Below are 15750 nucleotides of genomic sequence, written 5' to 3' on the forward strand. Positions count from 1 at the left end.
CCCCTTAAAATGGACCAAGGACTCATCCACGCAGATGTCCCTTTTGGGCACGTACACTTCAGAAAACTTTTTGTTGAAGTGTTCGATGACCGGCCGAACTTTGAACAGACGGTCAAAGTTGGGGTCATCTCGTGCGGGACACTGTGCATTATCGGAATAATGCAGGAATTTATGGATGGCCTCAAAACGTCTCCGAACCATGGCCATTCGGAATACTGGAGTGTTATATAAAACATCTACACTCCAATATTGCCGCATTTCTGGCTTCTTCACGATCCCCATGTGGAGGACCAGGCCCCAAAACTGCATCATTTCAACTGCATCTACAGGAGACCAGTTGGAAAATGATGTACCGGGGTTTTGCTCCAAAAATTGACGAGCATACAAATTAGTTTGCTCCACCATGAGGTTAATAAAATCCTCAGAGAAAAAGACTTTGAAAAAGTCTGTTTCTGTGAGGCCCGTGGTGTCAAACTTGATTCCTGATTCTGCCACAAAATCAGGAATCAGTGGCTCGTAATTTTCGGGGGGCGAGGTCCATGTGGGTTCCGCAGTGGGGAGCGCTGGTTCAGGAGTGGTGGGGGCTGCCTCATCTTCTGTCCTGGGGCGTCTGCGTGGTGGTTCCGCAGGACCCGAGGAGGAAGAGGAGGAGGAGGAGGAAGAGGATGAAGAATCAGAAAAGTGAAGAAAAGTGGGATCCTCTCCCTATCAGTGTCGGAGGCAAGGAAAGCATATGCCTCCTCCAATGAATAGCGCTGTTGGGACGAACGGGACGAGCGGGACATTTTTGTGTGAATATGGTGATTGGGTGCACTTTATTGATAACTGTATGTGTATGTGTGGGGGGATAGTGATTTGTGCAAACTTATCTGAAAAGAAAATGCTAAAAAGAGAAGTAAAACCTGTAAAAAAAAAAAAAAAAGGCAGGCACAAACTCTGATAAGAGAACTGCGTCACTTATCAAAGTTTGGCGGCTGCGGGATGTGTGTACGGAGGTTGCGCAAAAAGGCTGAAGGGAAAAAAGCGAGCGCGAGAGTTGATCGGTGAACTGCGTCACCAATCAACGTTCGGCGGCTGTTAAATGGGCGCAAAGAAGGAGGTGCAAAGGGGGGTAAAAAGAGGGGGAAGGGAGATGGGGGTGGAAGTGGGGATTGGGCAGGGATCAGTGATCAAAACGTACGGTTGTAGTCAGGTGGCGCAAAAGGGGGGTGAAAAAAAAAAAAAGGAAAACGGCAGGCACAAACTCTGATAAGTGAACTGCGTCACTGGCGCAGTGGTTAGCACAGCAGCCTTGCAGCGCTGGGGTCCTGGGTTCTAATCCCACCCAGGACAACATCTGCAAAGAGTTTGTATGTTCTCTCCGTGTTTGCGTGGGTTTCCTCCGGGCACTCCGGTTTCCTCCCACATTCCAAAGACATACTGATAGGGATTCTAGATTGTGAGCCCCATCGGGGACAGTGGTGATAATGTGTGCAAAACTGTAAAGCGCTGCGGAATATGTTAGCGCTATATAAAAATAAAGATTATTATTATTATTATTATTACTTATCAAACTTTGGCGGCTGCGGAATGTGTGTACGGAGTTGGCGCAACGGGGGTGAGGGAAAAAAAGCGAGCGCGAGCGTTGATCGGTGAACTGCGCCACCAATCAACGTTCGGCGGCTGTTAAATGGGCGCACGGAAGGAGGTGCAAAGGGGGGTAAAAAGAGGGGGAAGGGAGATGGGGGTGGAAGTGGGGATTGGGCAGGGATCAGTGATCAAAACGTACGGTTGTAGTCAGGTGGCGCAAAAGGGGGGTGAAAAAAAAAAAAGGAAAACGGCAGGCACAAACTCTGATAAGTGAACTGCGTCACTTATCAAACTTTGGCGGCTGCGGAATGTGTGTACGGAGTTGGCGCAACGGGGGTGAGGGAAAAAAAGCGAGCGCGAGCGTTGATCGGTGAACTGCGCCACCAATCAACGTTCGGCGGCTGTTAAATGGGCGCACGGAAGGAGGTGCAAAGGGGGGTAAAAAGAGGGGGAAGGGAGATGGGGGTGGAAGTGGGGATTGGGCAGGGATCAGTGATCAAAACGTACGGTTGTAGTCAGGTGGCGCAAAAGGGGGGTGAAAAAAAAAAAAAGGAAAACGGCAGGCACAAACTCTGATAAGTGAACTGCGTCACTTATCAAACTTTGGCGGCTGCGGAATGTGTGTACGGAGTTGGCGCAACGGGGGTGAGGGAAAAAAAGCGAGCGCGAGCGTTGATCGGTGAACTACGTCACCAATCAACGTTCGGCGGCTGTTAAATGGGCGCACGGAAGGAGGTGCAAAGGGGGGTAAAAAGAGGGGGAAGGGAGATGGGGGTGGAAGTGGGGATTGGGCAGGGATCAGTGATCAAAACGTACGGTTGTAGTCAGGTGGCGCAAAAGGGGGGTGAAAAAAAAAAAAAGGAAAACGGCAGGCACAAACTCTGATAAGTGAACTGCGTCACTTATCAAACTTTGGCGGCTGCGGAATGTGTGTACGGAGTTGGCGCAACGGGGGCGAGGGAAAAAAAGCGAGCGCGAGCGTTGATCGGTGAACTGCGTCACCAATCAACGCTCGGCGGCTACTAAATGTGCGCACGGAGGCGGCACAAATGGGGGTGGAGGGGGTAAAAAGAGGGGGAAGGGGGGATTGGGGTGGATGAACGGGGATTGGGGTGGATGAACGGGGATTGGGGTGGATGAACGGGGATTGGGGTGGATGAACGGGGATTGGGCAGGGATCAGGGATAAAACTTACGTTTAGTTGTCTTCTTTCTTTAGCAGGGATTGTGGTGCTACAGGCTGCTGTGGCACCACAATACCCAGCACGGCAGGGAGATCCAGGCACAAAATCCAGCAGGGAGATCCAGCAGTATGACCGCTCTGTAGGAATCCTCAGCTAGAATGAGGACCCTGCAGAGCGGTCATACACAGGTCAGGCAGGTGACACAGACAGGTCACAGAGCGGTCATGCTGCTGCTGTGACCTGTCATTGGTGGGATCGACCTTAACATCGATCCCACCAATCAGAGCTTTCCTGGTGACCTGGCTGTGACCTGCCTAGGATCGGATCTGTTCGCGCCATCCTAGGCAGGTCACAGCCAGGTCACCTGCAGGGCACAGAGCGGTCACAGCGTGATCGCCGCTGCGCCCTGTGATTGGCGCGATCGACGATGACATCGATCGCGCCAATCGGCTCCTGCAGGCCCTGCTGGGCCTGCACTGTGTCCTATCCTAGGATCGGTGCTATTAGAGCACCGATCCACGCAGGTTCCGGCAGGGCACAGCGCGGTAATACCGCGCGGTGCCCTGCGATTGGCGCGATCGATGCGATCGGCGATCGCGCCAATCCGGGGTGTTCTTGCCGGTGCCTGGCGTTGCCAGGCACCGGACCTAGGATCGAGTACATCGGTACTCGATCCTAGCCTGTGACCTCATTGTTTCAGCCGCTCCGATTGGCTGAAACAATGAGAATGGCTGTGATTGGCTGTTCAGAATTGAACAGCCAATCACAGCGATCGAGAGGGCGGGTGGGCGGCGACAATGCCCTGGATGCCGAGGCCATCTCCCCCCAGGTGAGATGGCGTCGGAATTTTAATGCGATCACCGCGACTTAAGTCGCGGTATCGCATTAAAGGGCAGGACGTACTATCCCGTCAAGGGTCAGATAGGCCCAGGGCACCTCGACGGGATAGTACGTCCAAGGTCACAGAGGGGTTAAAGATTAAAAATAATGGTCTATCAATGACTGTACTTAATTCCTGCAGTACTCGAGGGTGTATCCCATCCGGGCCCGGAGATTTGTCAATTTTAGTGATTTTTAGACGCCGCCGCACTTCCTGCTGAGTTAAGCAGGTGACATTTAATTGGGAATTTTTAGCACTAATCATTTTGTCTGCCATGGGATTTTCTTGTGTAAATACTGATGAAAAAAAGTCATTTAGCATATTGGCTTTTTCCTCATCCTCATCCACCATTTCACCCAGACTAGTTTTAAGGGGGCCAACACTATCATTTTTTAGTTTCTTACTATATATGTAGTTAAAGAATATGTTAGGATTATTTTTACTCTCTCTGGCAATGAGTCTCTCTGTCGCAATCTTTGCTGCCTTGATTTGCTTTTTACAGAATTTATTTAATTTTCTGTATTTATTTAATGCCTCCTCATTACCTACTTCCTTTAATTCTCTAAATGCTTTCTTTTTGTCACTTATTGCGCCCCTTACAGCTCTATTTAGCCATATTGGTTTCCTCCTATTTCTAGTATGTTTATTCCCATACGGTATATACTGTGCACAGGTCCTATCCAGGATGCTAATAAACGTCTCCCATTTTCTTTGTGTATTTTTGTGTCTCAGGATATCGTCCCAGTTAATTGCACCAAGATCCTCTCTCATCCGTTGGAAATTTGCCCTCCTGAAGTTTAGTGTCCTTGTAACCCCTCTACTACACATCTTTTTAAAGGATACATGAAAACTTATTATTTTGTGATCACTATTCCGCAAGTGACCCCCAACCCTTATATTTGCTATGCGGTCTGGCCTGTTGGTTAATATTAGCTCTAGCAGTGCCCCCTTCTTGTTGGGTCCTGAACCAGTTGTGAAAGGTAATTGTCTCTCATAGTTGTCAAAAACCGATTACCTTTGCTGGAACTGCAGGTTTCTGTTCCCCAATCTATTTCAGGGTAGTTGAAGTCCCCCATAATAATGACTTCTCCTTGAGTCGCAGCTTCATCTATTTGCTTTACGAGGATATTCTCCATTGCTTCCATTATTTTTGGAGATTTATAACAAACCCCTATCAGTAATTTATTATTTTTCCCCCTCCCCTTATCTCCACCCACAGGGATTCTACATTTTCATTAAATTCACCTATATTATCGCGCAGGATGGGTTTTAAGGACGATTTTACATACAGACACATTCCTCCCCCTCGCTTATCTGTACGGTCATTTCTGAACAGGCTATAGCCCTGCAAGTTAACAGCCCAGTCATGGCTCTCATCCAGCCACGTTTCAGATATCCCCACCATGTCATAATTATGCTCCAACAACATTAGTTCTAATTCATCCATTTTGTTGGCGAGTCTTCTGGCATTAGTATACATGCACTTGATGTTCCTCTCTGTACTTCTATTTCTTAAATTATTAACTGTTCTAACACCACCCCCCATGCGACCGCCACTCCCAACTTCCTTATTTGTGCCCAGGTCTCTATCTGCACTATCTTCCCCTCCTATAAAATGAATACCCTCCCCCCCAATTCCTAGATTAAACACTCCTCCAACCTTCTAGCCATTTTCTCCCCCAACACAGCTGCACCTCCCACATTGAGGTGCAATCCGTCCCTAACGTAGAGCCTGTAGCCAACTGAGAAGTCGGCCCAGTTCTGCAGGAACCCAAACCCCTCTTTCCTACACCAATTCTTGAGCCACTTATTAACCTCCCTAATCTCCCGTTGCCTCTCTGGCGTGGCACGTGGTACAGGCAATATTTCGGAAAATACCACGTTGGAGGTCCTTGCTTTCAGCTTGCAGCCTAATTCCCTGAAATCATCTTTAAGGACCTTCCACCTACCTCTAACTTTGTCATTAGTGCCAATGTGCACCATGACCGCTGGGTCCTCACCAGCCCCTCCCAATAATCTGTCCACCCGATCAGCGATGTGTCGGACTCGAGCGCCAGGTAGGCAGCACACCATTCGACGATCCCTGTCTTTGTCACAGATTGCCCTATCTGTTCCCCTAATAATTGAGTCCCCCACTACCAGCACCTGTCTGGCCTGCCCTGCTCTCCTATTTCCCTCCTTACTGGAGCAGTCACTCCTCCAGCTTTCAGAGGACATGCCTGGCTGCAGCAGTGCTACCCCTGTACTGGCACCCCCCTCATCCGCCAACTTAGCAAACTTATTGGGGTGTGCCAGATAAGGACTAGCCTCCCTGGCACTCTTCCCTCTACCCCGCTTCCTAACTGTCACCCAGCTTGCTACTTCACCGTCCTGCAGCTCCATCCCACCATCCCCCCTCATCTATCCCATTGAGCGACTGCTCCGTGAGCAGAAGACTCCTCTCCATATTGTCTATGGATATACGATCTGCTGGTTGTGTGGTTAGCGCTCCTTTAGTTCTGGGGCTCATTTATCGCAATTGTCCTTCTGGAAAAGCCTCGCTCCATTACCACCACTGTCACCAGTATCAGATCGGTGGTGGTGCTGGGTGTCGCCGCTTCGTAGGTCTCGTAGCCCCAGGATGTAGATTGTGTACAGAGCCGGAACAGCTGGGTACAATGTGTTATGGCCGTTCTCTGTACTGCAGCTCGGCTGCCAATAACGTGAATGTGATCTGAGCTGCAGTTCCTGTCACCGGCCATAACTCGGTGTAAGGAGCGGTGGCCTTCATAGCTCTGTACGCGGTGTACTTGACAATCAGCTTATCGGTGGCGTATCAATCGGATATTGATGATCTATCTCAAGGAAAACCCATCAATTTCATAATTCTGGACATCCCCTTTAATAATAATAAAGTAATCGTTGGTCAATCTTTGTAAAGTTATGAATCTTCCATTAGTTTATGTTTCTTCCTTCTGTCTTGGTCACCACGCTGAAAGTGCTGGTTTGTCTGCCCAGTTCATGCAGTCTTGGTAGCTGTTACTACAGCAGAAAAAGGGGCAGCAGCGTTTACCTGCCCGGGTCTCATAGTTTAGTGTGAGGACCCTTGACACGGGGTGTGAGATTACATATCTTGTCAAAAATATTCACCAATCCCTCATATATTATGTTCTATATATTTTTTTTTGCAATTTCTTTTTCAGGGTGCAGCCAGGCCCAACATTTTTTGGCCTTGTAAACGAGGGTGTCAGCACGGTGATAAAGAAAGAATGAATTAAAATAAGATAATGGAGCATATAACAACGATTCATAACGTTACAAAGACTGATCAATGATTAAACAAATAATAATCATTTTATTTCTATAGCGCCAACATATTCCGCAGCACTGTACATTTAGAGGGGACTTGTACAGACAATAGACATTACAGCATACACAATAATCACATAAATCAACAGATACCAGGAGGAATGAGGGCCCTGCTGCTCGCAAACTTACAAAAAAAAAATAGTTTAGTTACTTTAATATTAAAGGGGATAGGTTAATATTTTAACATTAAAGGGGATGGTTCTTCCTTGGGATAGGTAAAAAATATCCAACTGACGTCCCATACCGCCACCAATAAGCTGTTTGTCAAGATTCATAACTTTACAAAGGCTGAGTAATAATGAAATAATAATAATAAAACAAAGTTTAGTTCCTCTTTAATAGAGATGTGCAACCTCGAACTCGAAACAAAAACTCTGAGAACAGATTTCTCCCAGAAGTCCATTGCAATGTTTGGCGTTTCGGGGGAAGTCCGAAAAGGGAGAGGAAGAGAGATAGAGGGAGAGAATTTTCTAGCTCAAAAGTTCAGGTCCCCATTGTTTTCATTGGTTCTGGTTCCATTTTGGATACAGTTCTGGTACCCGTTCCAAACTTTGGAATAAAGTTCGGGTTGGGTTCCAACAGGTCCGCTCATCCCTACTCTTTAGGCATGTTAACGAGATAATTTTAATTCTAAGTAGCGGCAAACAATATACTGATAATGTTCCTTCCAGGTGGCACTGGTCGCCCAAGATCCGGTTTTATTTGCTGGAACAATAAAAGACAACATCACTTACGGACTCATCAGCAAAAGCAACGAACAAGTGACAGAGGCAGCAAGGAACGCGAAGGCGGAGAACTTCATCAGCGACTTGGAGCAGGGCTACGACACAAGTGAGTGATACAAGCATTACATTCCACAGCCGAGATAAAAGATTTGTATTTATATCTTTTACATGGTATTTCCATAGTTTTTATGATACACTATCATTACGGTGCGCAGTGCATTACGTATGAATGCCTTCCTGATGCAGGACTTAATAGCACTCGCTACGTTGGGTCTCCATGTCGGCAGCCGGCTCTGTAGCTGCGTCATACAGCCAGCATCTGCCACTAACAGCAGCGACCAGCTACCTCTGATCTCTGCGGTTTAATTATTTACATGCTGCTGTCAATCACTGGTGACATTGTTACATTCATAAAAGTCAAATCTATCAAAATAAAAAACAAATGAACCCATAAAGAGAAAAAATATCAAAATGCCAGATGTTGTTTTTCATCCGTTACTCCATACACAGCACTGGCCACATATCTAGAGGTCGGAAGGTGTCTCCTATCAGGAGGCCTCATGTACATTAGGTTCTCCCACTTTCTGGCAAAAATCATCAGGTTTTTACCGGAACGGTTCTGTCCCCTATCTACATTATTGTGCAGCATTTTCACGTCTGACTCTTGTTTTGACTTTTTAATCAGATTATTCTTATATTCTTTGATACAGAAATGTGATTTCCTGTTTCCACAGATGTTGGAGATAGCGGGGCTCAGATGGGGGCCGGGCAGAAGCAGCGCATTGCCCTCGCTCGGGCGCTCGCCCGGAAACCTAAGTTACTTATTCTGGATGAAGCTTCCAGTTGTCTGGATGTAGAGACTGAGCACGAGGTGCGGTACGACGCCGGCCGGATCGGTGTTTTCTTCACCCCTTCCTTTCCCACTGGCCGCACGCTGCCCGCAATATTGCCTTGAAGTTGATTCGTTTTCCTCCGTAGATCACGCCTGCGCAAGGGAATCTTGCCTTGTGCACGCGCAGTATGCTTTGCCCAACTGCGGGCAAAGCCGAAAAGCATTAGTGCGCATGTGCCGGCGCACTATGTCCCGGAAGTATTTCGCTGTGTTCCGGGACATAGTGCATCGGCGCATGCGCACTAATGCTTTTCGGCTTTGTCCGCAGTTGGGCAAAGCATACTGCGCGTGCGCAAGGCAAGATTCCCTTGCACAGGCGTGATCTAAGGAGGAAAGCGAATCAACTTCAAGGCAATATTGCGGGCAGCGTGCGGCCAGCGGGAAAGGAAGGGGTGAAGAAAACACCGCCCATCGGACCGAAAAAAGGTCCCGCGAAATTTAGGTGACAGGTTCCCTTTAATATATGTGTCCTCCACAGATCCAGCAGTCTGTGCAGAATATCCCCGGCCTCTCCGTCCTGATCATCGCTCATCGGCTGCGCACAGTGCGAGACGCGGACCAGATTCTAGTTCTGGATGGAGGTCGGGTGGTCGAGCGCGGAAATCACACAGAGCTGGTGAAGAACAAGGAGGGAGCTTACTATAAACTCCTGAAGAACGGCGACTGAACCTAAAGGAACATGGAGGAAATATTCTATAAATGTGGACCCAGAAACCCCACGGACTACACATAAATTATGTACATGTCCGAGGCACGTGATGTAACAGTCACTGTCATCTCTTCCATCTTCTCCAGCTTTGCTCGTCCGCTCCTCCTAACCTGCTGCTTTACATTAGGCCCCACTTAAGGTACCGTCACATTTAGCGACGCTGCAGCGATCGCTGTGTGGTCGCAGGAGAGCTGTCACACAGACAGCTCTCCAGCGACCAACGATCCCGAAGTCCCCGGGTAACCAGGGTAAACATCGGGTTACTAAGCGCAGGGCCGCGCTTAGTAACCCGATGTTTATCCTGGTTACCAGCGTAAACGTAAAAAAAACAAACACTACATACTTACATTCCTGTGTCTGTCCCCCGGCGCTGTGCTTCTCTGCACTGTGTAAGCGCCGGCCGGAAAGCAGAGCACAGCGGTGAAGTCACCGCTGTGCTTTCCGGCCGGCTCTTACACAGTGCAGAGAAGCACAGCGCCGGGGGACAGACACAGGAATGTAAGTATGTAGTGTTTGTTTTTTTTTTACGTTTACGTTGGTAACCAGGATAAACATCGGGTTACTAAGCGCGGCCCTGCGCTTAGTTCTGGACTTTCAGCTACGACCAGCGATGTCACAGCAGGATCCAGATCGCTGCTGCCTGTCAAACTCAACGATATCGCTAGCCAGGACGCTGCAACGTCACGGATCGCTAGCGATATCGTTCAGTGTTACGGTACATTTACACCAGTAGATAATCGTGTAAAGAAATAAACGATCTGATGTCAGATAAGGATAATTGATAAGGTTCCATCACGTAATCGCGGCATCGACCATCGTTCACAGGAGCCATTGTCCCATATGGAGCCGCCAGAGATGTAGCCCACGTGGACCTTCCTCCTGCCATCTCCTGGGGGTCTTTTGGCTTTTCTGTAACATACTCTACTGTCTGAGATGCGCAATGACTTTACCCCACTACGCCTCGTGGTTTTTTGTATTATAGATAGTGTGGGAAATTCAGGATTTCCTTGCGTAGAAGTTTCACAAACCCACATGCAGTATTCGATATTGCTCAAACTTTTTACATCACTCCTGGCCGACGATCATGCACATGTCTCGGCAGGAGTGCTGGGTCGTAACTTTACTGGTGCCGATCACTTCCGCTACAAAAGGACGACCCCTCATTCATACACATGAATATTTGGCTTGAACGACTGTTTGTGTGTTTTCAATGGGGATAGGTGAGAAAATAACTATATACAATGTACTCGTGTAATGAGCCATTCACATTGCACGGGGGCGGAACAATCAGTTATATGGCCATATTGTCCCCATACAATTGCAAAAAAAAAAAAATCGGCAGCACATGCTGTCTACATGTGTTACCGACGATTCACATGCCAACATAAAGGATTAGCGACACGATGACACATCCATGGTGTAGATCAAGCTTTTTTATGAATGTTCGACAATTATCGACCTAGAAAGGATTTAAAAAAAAAAATTTTTTTTAAATAATTTTTGCAAAATGTTGAACCGTTTGTTTTTTTGGCACATTCAACTTTGATGAGGTCATAAAAAGCAGGTACAAAAGTTAACCCCTTAAGCCCCGAGGGTGGTTTGCACGTTAATGACCGGGCTAATTTTTACAATTCTGACCACTGTCCCTTTATGAGGTTATAACTCTGGAACGCTTCAATGGATCTTGGCGATTCTGACATTGTTTTCTCGTGACATATTGTACTTCATGTTAGTGGTAAAATTTATTCGATATAACTTGCGTTTATTTGAGAAAAAAATGGAAATTTGGCAAAAATGTTGAAAATTTCGCAATTTTCCAACTTTGAATTTTTATACCCTTAAATCACAGAGATATGTCATGCAAAATACTTAATAAGTAACATTTCCCACATGTCTACTTTACATCAGCACAATTTTGGAACCAAAATTTTTTTTTGTTAGGGAGTTATAAGGGTTAAAAATTGACCAGCAATTTGTCATTTTTACAACACCATTTTTATTTTAGGGACCACATCTCATTTGAAGTCATTTTGAGGGGTCTATATGATAGAAAATGCCCAAGTGTGACACCATTCTAAAAACTGCACCCCTCAAGGTTCTCAAAACCACATTCAAGAAGTTTATTAACCCTTCAGGTGTTTTACAGGAATTTTTGGAATGTTTAAATAAAAATGAACATTTAACTTTTTTTCACACAAAATTTATTTCAGCTCCAATTTGTTTTATTTTACCAAGGGTAACAGGAGAAAATGGCCCCCAAAAGTTGTTGTACAATTTGTCCTGAGTACGTTGATACCCCATATGTGGGGATAAACCACTGTTTGGGCGCATGGCAGAGCTCGGAAGGAAAGGAGCGCCATTTGACTTTTCAATGCAAAATTGACTGGAATTGAGATGGAACGCCATGTTGCGTTTGGAGAGCCCCTGATGTGCCTAAACATTGAAACCCCCCACAAGTGACACCATTTTGGAAAGTAGACCCCCTAAGGAACTCATCTAGAGGTGTGGTGAGCACTTTGATCCACCAAGTGCTTCATAGAAGTTCATAATGCAGAGCCGTAAAAATAAAAAAATCATATTTTTTCACAAAAATGATCTTTTTGCCCCCAATTTTTTATTTTCCCAAGGGTTAGAGAAGAAATTAGACCCCAAAAGTTGTTGTGCAATTTGTCCTGAGTACGCTGATACCCCATATGTGGGTGTAAACCATTGGGCGCATGGCAGAGCTCGGAAGGGAAGGAGCGCCATTTGGAATACAGACTTAGATGGATTGGTCTGCAGGCATCACGTTGCATTTGCAGAGCCCCTGATGCACCCAAACAGTAGAACTACCCACAAGTGACCCCATATTGGAAACTAGACCCCCCAAGGAACTTATCTAGATATGTTGTGAGAACTTTGAACCCCCAAGTGTTTCACTACAGTTTATAACGCAGAGCCGTGAAAATAAAAATTATTTTTTTTTTTTCCACAAAAATAATTTTTTAGCCCCCAGTTTTGTATTTTCACAAGGGTAACAGGATAAATTGGACCCAAAAAGTTGTTGTCCAATTTGTCCTGAGTACGCTGAGCCCCTGATGTAACTAAACAGTAGAAACCCCCAACAAGTGACCCCATATTGGAAACTAGACCCCCCAAGGAACTTATCTAGATGTGTTGTGAGAACTTTGAACCCCTAAGTGTTTCACTACAGTTTATAACGCAAAGCCGCGAAAATAAAAAATCTTATTTTTCCCACAAAAATGATTTTTAGCCCCCCACATTTTTATTTTCCCAAGGATAACAAGAGAACTTGGACCCCAAAAGTTGTTGTCCAATTTGTCCTGAGTACGCTGATACCCCATATGTTGGGGTAAACCTCTGTTTGGGTGCACCGGAGAGCTCGGAAGGGAAGGAGCACTGTTTTAGGCTATGTTCGGATCCGCAGCAGTTTCCCATGAGTTTACATTACAATGTAAACCTATGGGAAACAAAAAACGCTGTGCACATGCTACAGAAAAATCCGCGCGGAAAAGCTGCGGATTACATTCCGCAGCATGTCACTTCTTTTCTGCGGATTTTCACCTGCTCCAATAGGAAACTGCAGATGAAAATCCGCAGAAGAAACCGCAGTAAAAACCGCGATAAATCCGCAGTAAAAACCTCAATGGGTTTTCACTGCGGATTTTGGAATTCTGCTGCGGAAAAATCCACAGTGGAATCCGCAAAGTGTGAACATAGCCTCACTTTTTCATCGCAAAATTGGCTGGAATTGAGATCGGACGCCATGTCGCGTTTGGAGAGCCCCTGATGTGCCTGAACAGTGAAAACTCCCCAATTCTACCTGAAACCCTAATCCAACAACACCCCTAACCCTAATCCCAATGGTAACCCTAACCACACCCCTAACCCTGACACACCCCTAATTCCAACCCTAATCCCAACCGTAAATATAATCCAAACCCTAACCCTAACTTTAGCCCCAACCCTAACCCTAACTTTAGCCCCAACCCTAACTTAAGCCCCAACCCTAACCCTAGCTCCAACCCTAACCCCAACCCTAGCCCTAACCCCAGCCCCAACCCTAGCCCTAGCCCCAACCCTAGCCCTGATGGGAAAATGGAAATAAATACATCTTTTTAATTTTATTATTTTTCCCTAAGGGGGTGATGAAGGGGGGGTTTGATTTACTTTTATAGCGTTTTTTATATCGGATTTTTATGATTGGCAGCTGTCACACACTAAAAGACGCTTTTTTAGAGCAAAAAAGTTTTTGCGTCTCCACATTTTGAGACCTATAATATTTTGGTCCACAGTCATCTGAGGTCTTGTTTTTTGCGGGACGAGTTGACGCTTTTATTAATAACATTTTTGGACACGTGACAGTTTTTGATCACTTTTTATTCCGATTTCCAGCTATTCATGAATTTCTTTTGGGGGAGGCGTTTATACTGTTCCACGTTTGGTAAAATTGATAAAGCAGTTTTATTCTTCGGCTCAGTACGATTACAGCGATATCTCATTTATATCATTTTTTTTGTTTTGGCGCTTTTATATGATAAAAGCTATTTTATAAAAAAAATTATTATTTTGGCATCGCTTTATTCTCAGGACTATAACTTTTTTATTTTTTTGCTTATTATGCTTTGTGGCAGCTCATTTTTTTCCGGGACAAGATGACGTTTTCAGCGGTACCATGGTTATTTACATCCGTCTTTTTTATCGCGTGTTATTCCACTTTTTGTTCGGTGGTATGATAATAAAGCGTTGTTTTTTGGCTCGTTTTTTTTTTCTTACGGTGTTCACTGAAGGGGTTAACTAGTGGGACAGTTTTATAGGTTGGGTCATTACGGACCCGGATGCAGCCCCGCGGCCATTTTGGATCCGGGGACTGCAGGGAGAAGACGCTCGGTACAAGGTGAGTACATCACCTTGTACCGATCGTCTCAGGGAAGCCTGTACCGCCGGCACACCGCGATCATGTTTGATCGCGGTGTGCCGGGGGTTAATGTGGCGGGAGCGGTCCGTGACCGCTCCTGGCACATAGTGCCGGATGTCAGCTGCGATAGTCAGCTGACACCCGGCCGCGATCGGCCGCGCTCCCCCCGTGAGCGCGGCCGATCGCTATGACGTACTATCCCGTCGGTGGGAATTAAGGCCCACCCCACCTCGACGGGATAGTACGTCATATGGGATTAAGGGGTTAAAATCTTCCCCGTCAGATCGTAATAAGGGGCCGAATGATGGATTCTCATATAACTTTCTGACGCCAGAGACTATAGAAGGAAGACAATGCTAAATGGTTAATTAAACCCAACTGCAAAAATAATTAATAAACCCAATTACATGCATTTAAGAAAAAAAAATGTCCTCAAAGGAGAATCGCCACATTGTTCAGCTGAACAAAGAAATGGTGCAGGCAGCGATTCCTTGCACACAAACAGCTGGTATATCTGAACCCAGAAATAAAGAAAAGAAAATGTATGTCTTCATATTTATTTTTTAAAGGAGGAAAAAAAAAGTAAATTTTCATTTACATCCTGAGATCCAGGAGACATCGTTAATAATTGACTCTTTTGATCTCAATCTGTATTGTTCTATTTTCTGATATTTTTCTAATATTAGACTTTTTCTTGGTTTTGCATTGCAGAAAATGTGACAAAAATAAATAAAAAGTTTGAAAAAAGTTTTGTGTTATTAATTATTTGGGTTATTTTTTTTTTTAGCAGCTCAGGGGCACTGCGATGGGGTGTCCCTGTGCCCCATCGTATGCAAATTTGTTCCTGGGCTGGTAGGAAGAAACCGTGGTGTTTGGGGAAGATACCAAATGGTGGCATGAATTTGTAGCCATCTGGCTCAGATTCATAGATGATGTTTTTATGATTTGGACAGGCACGAAAGAACAATTTCTAACATTTATTACTGAGCTAAACGTGAATGCCATAAATTTGAGATTTATATCGGAAATTCACGACTAGGATCTAGCCTTCCTGGACCTCAAAATCAAGAAGGCACCAAATGGTGGCCTAATGACAAACATCTATCGTAAGCCCACGAGCACCAACAGCCTCCTAAACTGGAATAGCCATCATCCCGCACCTCTTAAAAAGGGGGATCCCAAAGGGCCAGTTTCTAAGGCTGAGGCGAAATTGCTCGGAGATTGGCACCTTTCACAGCCAAGCTGGGGACATGCTATTTAGATTTAAAGAAAAGAATTATCCACCACGTTTTGAATACAGCATATCAAACCGCGGCCAACAACGATAGACAACAGCTTTTACACAAACAAGCTACCCGAACAGATAAGGATGAGGTCATTAGGATTATAGGCACCTATGACCACCAGCATAGGAAGGTAAGAGAGGCTATAAACAAACATTGGGACATATTAATGATGGACCCAGACCTCAAGGATATTCTGAGTTCACGTCCAGACATTACCTTTAGGAAGGGAAAATCCCTTAA

At 45.8% G+C, this 15750-nt stretch overlaps 1 protein-coding gene across 1 annotated transcript in view; it reads left to right on the plus strand.

Moving 5' to 3' along the window:
- LOC138661546 (antigen peptide transporter 2-like) overlaps positions 1–15366 on the plus strand; it is a 41051-nt gene extending 25685 nt beyond the window's left edge. Inside the window, exons 10-12 of the mRNA XM_069746344.1 lie at positions 7652–7811; positions 8440–8576; positions 9076–15366. Of these exons, the coding sequence (XP_069602445.1) occupies positions 7652–7811; positions 8440–8576; positions 9076–9264 (486 nt within the window). The 3' untranslated portion in view covers positions 9265–15366. The remainder of the gene's footprint in view (positions 1–7651; positions 7812–8439; positions 8577–9075) is intronic.
- The last annotated feature ends 384 nt before the right edge of the window (positions 15367–15750 follow it).

The sequence above is a fragment of the Ranitomeya imitator genome, chromosome 2 (assembly GCF_032444005.1).
Source record: "Ranitomeya imitator isolate aRanImi1 chromosome 2, aRanImi1.pri, whole genome shotgun sequence".
Classification (NCBI taxonomy): domain Eukaryota; kingdom Metazoa; phylum Chordata; class Amphibia; order Anura; family Dendrobatidae; genus Ranitomeya; species Ranitomeya imitator.